The 8,425-nt window shown below is 42.7% G+C and overlaps 1 protein-coding gene across 1 annotated transcript; it reads right to left on the reverse strand.

Annotated features, from left to right (window-relative positions):
• Window positions 1-2,107: 2,107 nt before the first annotated feature.
• On the reverse strand, window positions 2,108-6,879 carry CD24 (CD24 molecule). The gene is made up of 2 exons (XM_042016954.1): window positions 6,729-6,879; window positions 2,108-4,158 (listed from the first exon to the last, which is right to left on the reverse strand). The coding sequence occupies exons 1-2, from the start codon at window positions 6,801-6,803 to the stop codon at window positions 3,973-3,975; spliced, it is 261 nt and encodes an 86-aa protein (XP_041872888.1). The 5' UTR covers window positions 6,804-6,879; the 3' UTR covers window positions 2,108-3,972.
• Window positions 6,880-8,425: the final 1,546 nt, after the last annotated feature.

Genomic DNA, 8,425 nt, shown 5'->3' on the forward strand with positions numbered 1-8,425 from the left:
CGCAAATGTTTGTTCCCATGAGCCCTTCCAGCGGCCAACAGGCTGCATAAGAACGACTCTTGGGAGAAATTACTCCATATTAAGCAATGTACTAATACCATTAGAGAGCATGCCGCTGTCTCCAGCCAGCTTGAGAGTATTTGCATTGTACAGGCAAACCCTAATTTGATGGATTAGGCTAAGAGTTGGGAATGGCTTGTCAAAATAACCCTGAGTTCATTTATTGAGACATTAACAATGTCCCATCCCCACGTGGACAAAGGGGGACTACCCTCAGTACAACACAGCATCGCATGTACACTGTTCTTGTGTGGAGAAAGGCTCAGGGGACAGGGCTGCATCTTGCTGGAAACAAGGAAGCCACTAGCAGTGGTGTTGGATCTGGCCCAAAATACTTCACCTTGTAGAGATTTTTGTTGAATGGAAGTTGTTCATTCAACGTCCCCGTGGATTTCTAAACTAGCTGAAAACTGCAATTTGGAAAAATTTAAAGGCTATTCAGAGTATGATGCTGTGAAGGAAGGAATAGTAAGCTGCACACAAACTCTAAGTGCTCATTTTAGGTATTTTCATTCAAATAATAACACTATACTTTATTCAGGACATATGTGGCTAGCATATGTTTACAAAGAAAGCAGTGCCATGCATCAGACAGAGCAGTATTTTTTCAGAGTCATTGCAATATCATATCCTTCAGCTGGACAGATCTGTGAAAGTCAGAGGCATAGGTAAGAGCTGGCTGTAGTTATTGTAGGTGTCATTTAAAAAAATTAAATAGTTGTGAAGTGCGTAGGCTCCATTCTCCTCCCTCCCCGCCCACCTTCCCCGCTTTGTTAAATACATCCATCACATCCTCATTCCCTGGCTGGATTTCTTCATCACTGATTCCATTGTCCTGTGATGGAATGGAACAGAACAAAGGTTACCATATCATTTTTCTAAATCACTCATCTGGTCCAGTGAAAACTCTAAAACTCAAGAGAATTTAAACAGCTTAGATGCTATTAAAGAGCAATCTGGCTCTATTTCTCAAATTTAAAAAGTTTTTAAAAACCATGGCACCAATTAAGCCAAGCATCCCATTTTGTTTGATGATTTCACAAAAACTTCAGACACTTCTTTTGGCATATCACAGAATTAAGGCCCATTGTTGCAGCCTTTCTCCTTGTCTGCCTGTCTTTGGAGAGAGGTTATTTTTAGTTTTATGTTTTTAAGAAAAGGTACACAGCCAGGTTGGTTGGTTAACTTCCTGCTTTCTCCTGGAGCATTTGGAGAAAAGCTAAACAAAGGAACAATGTGCTTTGATACTCCCTGCACGTTCCAAAATTTAGTTAAACAGCGAGCTTTGATAAACTTATCCTGCTCCTTGGGTTTGTTCAGCCTACTGGAAAAGTAAAGGAAAAGAAGCAAAAGCCTGCCACGTCGCATTCCCTCCCGAGCCTGGGGAGGCCTCTCCAGGGGCCTCATTCCCACTGACAAATGCAGACCCATGTGCAGCATGCCTAAGTGCTTAGGCACTTTAAAATGTGTTTCTCCACATCTAGGGAGTGAAGATAATCACACAGAATATCCTTGGGCATTTAAGGGGTATTAGAAAGGAACATACCTGAAAAACAACACAGACACAGATTTGGAATGCCATGAACTGCAACTATTTGTTACTGAATGCTCATCTAGTTAATTTTGGCTTTTCAGAAAAATTTTGCATAAATTCCTACCTCTTCCAGCGTCTGTCCTTCATCAAGCATGGCTCAATTTGTATTATTGGGATATGCCTATTGTGTTAGTGTACTCTGTGGGAGTCAGAAACTTTTAAGCAGTTAATTCACATTGCTTGATAACCAGAAGCTGAGAAAGAGCTTTAGCCATCATAAGGAAAGTTGCTCACTGCCAGCAAAAGAAATAAAGGAAAACTCTGTCTAAGCACTGTTTGTCTAACATGAAAATATAGTCATACTTTGAAAGGGAAGAGGCTGTAATAAGTATGGAAAACTTACTACCGCTACTAGAGATGCTAATCAAATCTCACTCCCTGGTTTCAAAGTGAAATCCAGACTCTCAGTGGCAGAAAACCTTCCAGAGAAATAAAACTAATTACACTTCAGCATTTCTAGACCTTGAGGTTTTTAATCACATATACCATCTTGGCTAACAGTTCATTCACTTAACGCAGGCAAGGTACAAGTTTTTGTAGAAGTGTCTGGAAGTGCATCTAGAATGCATTGCCTGTCCACTGTTTTATTTACAGGTTTTTCCAATGAAAATCAGTACCTAATAAATCAAAGCATTATTACACAAACACAAAATACAATCATTAACATTTTACTGGATACAAATGATAAGCATAAGGAAATGTCCATGTACACTCACTGACATGAATTTGTGTTAGCTTGCTACTAATATATGATACTGTGAATTGGTGGGAATGTAACTGAAAGACAGATGTGTATTAAAAAAAAATTAAGAGAGCCACTCATGTTTGACATGATCTTATACTGAGATAAATACCTACAGACAGTGGTATGGTCATGTACACTCACATGTGATCATATCAACATAGTTAATTTTTTTCTGACAAGGTATCATCATCAAGGTAGTTGAACTTCCTCAACAAAGCTTGTTTTGATCAAGTACCAGATACTATTTTCTAAAGTGTTGGATGATACAGAAACAATCTGTGCAAGTGTAGCAATTTTGATTCAGAAAAAAATTTTTAAAAAGTAGTATTTACAAACGTAACTTTTAAATTCAGTGATTAAATTAAGACTCCAGTCTTCATATTCCAAACACCTGTTCATTTAATTTCTTTTTCTTTGGCGGTTTGCTCTCCTCTCCCCATTCCTTCTCCCCACCGCAAATATTAGCCCAGGTTTAAAGTAGACTATCACAATTAAAACTCTTCAAAAACCAGTAAGTTATTCACCTTGTGCCAAAAAAAAAAAAAAAAAAAAAAAAGCACTATAAATTTACACATAAGATTTAATAAATCCTTCATAATTAAGGAAAGTTCCAGGAGCAAAAAAACTTACACAACTTGTAGAGCTTGGGAGGAGAAATAAAGGAAAGAGGAGACATACATCCATTAACTTTTTTGTTTGTTCGTTTTTTTCTGAATTTCATTTACAAAAAGCTCCTGGTACTTTTTCTAATGTTTCCACACCTCCTTTCTCTGGCACATATGGTTTAATATACAAACAATTTAAATAAAATGTCAAATTCAAATTCCCACCATAAATAATTCCACTCTTATGAAAACTGGTGGGGTTTTAGCTATTTCAAAACTAGCCCTGCCTGGCTAACCAGTTGGTTAGGAATCAGGGGTTAAATAAGAGGATGCTTACAAAAATTTGTTATTCTATTTTAGCCTTGTAACAATTTCATACAAATGAAATCTAGAAGAAACCCTTCTTACTGATGTTTGTTTTTCATGCACCCTAATATCCATAAGTTATAACCATATAGGCTGTGCAAGAAACAGAATCATTTGAGCTTTTCTGTGTTTTCTAGGGGTTCTCTGAGCCTGTTGACTTTTTGGAACCTAAACAAAAAATAAAACTCTTCAAGTCCTTATTCTAAATGGTAGATAAACTCTTTAGCCTTTTTTCTTCATGGAGTGTTATCATCCATCCTTATTATAAGATACTGTATTTCTTCTCAGCTTTAAATTTGGTTTGTCAGTACTGTCTCTTTTTGCTTCCATCTTGTTTTCCAGATTCCAACTCATTTGGTGAAAGATCTCATAATTTTACCTCCTTGCTGAAGCTGGTCTTTTCACACTGGTCAGCTTTGAAAGTCAGAATACTGAGTGCTTCTCTAGGTCAGACTGGTACTAATTTGAGTATGGAGTGGAACCAAGCTGGTTTGATGTGGAGTTTGGATTCATTTCTTCTCATGCTGGGTTGGAGATCTAGCCATCTCAGGTGGTTCAGGAAACGGGGTGGGGAGTAGTAGCCATTTCCATGCCAGAGTCTCTTAACAGCAAAAATACAGAAGCGAAACTGAGAGAATGAAAAAAAGACTTGTGGTTGAGTGAAGAGAATTTCCATGTCCGTGAGTGGTGGTATTGTTCACTGAATTTGTGACAGCTGACAGAGAAGTGGAACTTGCTGAAGAATTGTTTGAAGGTGTTGGACTTGTTCCATTGGGACCACAGTAGATCTAAAATGTGGAGAGGAGGGGAAGTAACAAAAAGGGTTATATTGTCTTTTTTTAAAAATCAGAAACAGATTCGTAGCAATGAACACCGTGTAGCCCCACTCAGTCACAGTACTCAGATGATATATACAAATGCTCACGCCTTTCATTGTGCAGTTAAGGACAAAGACATTTTGAATTGCATGCGTGGGATTTGTTAAAGAACTAAATCTAGTATTTTTCTAAATCTTTTTACATAGCTATTACTTTACGGAAATCCTTCCCTAAATTAGAAGATAAATAGGTTTCAAAAAACCTCACCAAAAAAAAGTGCAAATATAGAGCTATGTAAAGACAAATCTTAGGATAAGAAAGACTTTCAAACAACTGCATGAATTGCAGTCTGCCTTTTCAGACTAAGCCACAAACAAAAAATGAGGAAACGATGGTCAAGAATCTATTGATACTGTTTCTGGGGCTGGTTTGTGGCTTCTTTTGAAGCAATGGTGGGGTTTTATGTGAGTGGGTTTAATATTTCAGCCTCTCTTATCTTGCTGTGGTAGCACTGAGCTGCAGAAGTTAGAACAATGAAACCATACTGATTAAATCACAACCTATCAGCATTCTAGAACATACAAAAAAAAGGGCAGTGAAAAGACCGTATATTAGCAAATTTTAAAAATGCTGATAGAAAGCAAAATAAAAAAAATACCCTTTTCCCCTCATAACTCTTCATTATAGGGCCAGAATAAAAACTGTGCTACTTCAATATCAAATGATTTTCTACACATGCACAAAAAAACTTTCAAAGATAACCTAAAGTATTTTTATTCCCATGAAAAAAAGCACGTGAAACACAAGGATAAAAAACAAGAGCAAGAATCCCATTATCTCCTCCCCAGAAATGAGCATAATACAGAAAGATTGGCTTCAGCATGGCAGCAAACTTGTATTCTACCAGAGCATTCTGGTAAGCTCTTAAGAGTTAATTCAAGTAAAAACATTTTTTTTTTAAAGAGGTTAGTTAGTTTAATAAGTAATTCTGTCTACAAAAGGTGTTCTTATTTTCTCACATTTCTAGTGCTGCTGAGAAAATAGATCAGCAGAAAAAAAAAAATCCCTCAATACTGAAGCTATGAAGTCAATGTTAAATTTATTAGAAAACTGCATAAGCACTTTCTTTCAGTATTTTTTACTAAAAAAAAAGCATACAATAGAAAAACGTAAGGATGGTGTAAAGCTTCTGGTAGTTAGCATTTTTGGCAACTGGCACCATGCTGGAAGCAATTTAGCACTGCAGGATAAAAATCGCTGTGCTGAAGTTTCTCTTGAAACCGGTCTGAAAGTGATCAATAACGAATTGCTGAGTTAATAACCTACAAGGCAAGTCCCAACCTGCCCTAGAATTTTTTTCAGTCTTCACACAAAGACTCCACCATCATTGCACTCTTGGTTATGTATTTTTAAAGTTTTCTTGGTTTTAAACAAAAACCCCACTAGTTTCTCTCTTTTTTTTTTTTTTTTTTTGGGGGGGGGTGGGGGGGGGTGGAAGAGGATAGGCTTATAGCCAAGTTCCACAACGTCACAGTAGATGGGACCGCAGAGGTTTTCTCAACGTGAATGTGACAAATACCAGTAACCCAAAGGGTCTGATTCTCCTCTCATCACTGCCAAGGGCAAGACTCCACTGAGCACAATGGAGTAGGGATAATGCCCTTCCTTGCAAACAAAGAGGAGAGGAGGAGGGAACACCATCCAGCAATGCCGTTGCTGTTCATTTTTCTGATATTTTGGTATTCACCCTTTTGAAGAGGTGGTCTTTAGGAACGACACACCGATACGGAATCTGGGAGCCCCGCTCGCCTTGGCCACTTAAAGAGAAGCGGATCGCTCCTGCATCCATTACCTTTGTGCCAAGGGCAAGGCTCGGCCAGCGCAGCAGCCAGAGGCTGGCGCCTTTGCTTCCAGCCCCTAAACGTCCCACTCCTGCCGGGAACCGAGCCCAGGACCGGACCCAAAGCCCCGCAGCTTTGGTGGGGGGAGGGTCAGACCCGGCTCCCGCTGCAACACTGGTGCCTTCCCGGCGCTCTCTCGGGTTTGGAGGGATCGTTCTCCCTGTAATCAGCGGGGGAACGAGCGCTCAGCTGCCGCTCATACCACAGTGCCGCGACTTTCCCTCGGGGATCGCAAGGGAAAGAAAGGGCGGTGAACTCTAACTTCATCTTTTTTGTTTTGACCGGGATAATCCACCGCACCGCCGCTGCCGTCCCAGGGCTCCGGGCTCGCCCCGCCGCCCGTCCGCGCCCATCCCCGCCCCGTCCGCAGCCGGGGCTGCCCGGGCTCGTTCCTCTCGCCCGCCGCCGCCGCCCCGGGGCGGAGGACCCGCCCGCCACCCACGGCGGCCCGCGGGGCGCCGCGGCGGGCTCCGGGATGGCGCACACGAGCGGGAGCTCCTCTCGGGAGAAACCCGCCCCTCGCCGCTCCCGAGGCGGCCGCCGCGGCGGGGAGCCACGGGGAGGGTCTCGGCGCGGCCGCTCCCCCGCCTCTCTCGTGGGGCCGGCGGAGGGCAAGCGCCGAGCCGCTCCGGGGCTCACCTGCGTGGGAAGGAGGAGGGCAAGGAGCAGGAGCCCCAGGCCGAGCCGCGCCGCCAGCGCCGTCCCCATGCCCATCTGATGCTGTCCCGCCGCGATGCTGGTGCTGCTCCTGCCGCTGTGGCTGCGGGCGAGAGGGATGCGCCGCTCCGCCGCACCCGGCCCTTTTATAGCAGCGAGGGCTCCCGTGACGCCCCGCCGCCGCCTTCCCCCTCCTCCGCCCCACACCTCTGCTCCCGCCCTCCGTGCCCGCCGGGGCCCCGCAAGTCGCTGCCGCACCCTCGTCCCGCGCTGCTGCGGGCTCCGCTCCCCCGGCCCGGCTCGGGTCCTGCCGGCCCCTCTCCGACAGACCCGGGAGCTCTGCTTGCCCCCTTTGGTTCTTACAGGCGCTGGCCCCTCTCTAGTGCTGGCGTCGTGCTCTGGTATGGAGGGACTGGCACAGGGCTGTGGCGCTTTGAGCTGCAGTTACTCCAGAGAAACGCTTGTTTACAAAAACACCAGCCTTTTTCCATTAAAAAAAAAAAATAAATCATGAGTGAGAGAAGGAAAGATAAGGACGGCTGTAAATATTTCTAAATGGCAGGAGCAGTGGATGAAAAACTGAGGAGTTAAGATCCCATCTTGTTCAGAGCTGCCTCACCATTAGTGCTCAGGCTTCAGACCACAGGCTGCAATTTCAAGCACTCTTTGGATCTAAATATTTTATTATTACCATTATTCTTTAAAGAAACCTGTGTAACAAGTGGAACACAAAGTTCTTCCAGCTGTAACCTCTGTATAGGTTCTACCTTCCGGCACAGTAAATGCTGTACTTATATTGTATCTCTCCCCCTAACTGACTAAAGATTGATTTGGTGAGGCCCTGGCACAATCTTTCAGATGTCTCAGTGTATGGCCAACTGAACAAAAATAGTCTGTGTCCACTTTATAAACTACAAAAAAGACACACCAATGTGCTAATTCTATTGTCACAAAGCAGTTATTTCTATTTAAAAGAAGGGCAAGATTTTCTGTTGGCTCAGACAAATCAACAGGTTTCAAAGTTGGATAGGTCTGTGTTTATCTCAGAACAGTGTGAAGAGATACCCAAGTCCAGCACTACATAACTCATTGGCTATCTTCAGGGGCTGGACTGCTTTCGAAGAGTTTCCAAAGGCATTGCTAGAACTCAGTCCAAAAGCACAGGAAACGTGGAGAGATGCGCTGTTGAACCAGGTGCTGGGACTTGTGTTGGACACGAATATATTGTTCCAAACTAAGTCTTATATTAATTCCTTCAGAATGCCCAACAAAGCTATAGTTATTTTATTTTTCCAGAAATAAAGGCATTTTGTAAGCTGTACCACCCAAGACAGCAATCCTCATTCTATACCAAGATGAGAGAGCTTTTAAAAGCTATGCTAAGTCTGAAGCACTTTTGAAGCAACATTTCCCTCATTCTGATCATAGTCATAGTCCAGTTCTTAACTATAAGAGACATAGTCTATCAATAGAGTAACTATGGGAACAAATTCATCATCTTATGTCTCTGAACATTCACTGGTTGTCTGCTGAAAGCTGGATGCCAGAAGATGGGTTTTCATGATTGTGGAGATACAAGGAGAGAAGAAAGAGAACTGTGGTGGACTTAAAATGACAGAGTGATAAAGCTGAAAACATTTCTATCACTACTTTCCCTTGCAAACAGTTAGTTTTGGCTG

This window comes from Corvus kubaryi, unplaced genomic scaffold, assembly GCF_017639235.1.
Source record: "Corvus kubaryi isolate FWS band 111438036 unplaced genomic scaffold, C.kubaryi_AGA036_p1.0 split3-73, whole genome shotgun sequence".
NCBI lineage: Eukaryota > Metazoa > Chordata > Aves > Passeriformes > Corvidae > Corvus > Corvus kubaryi.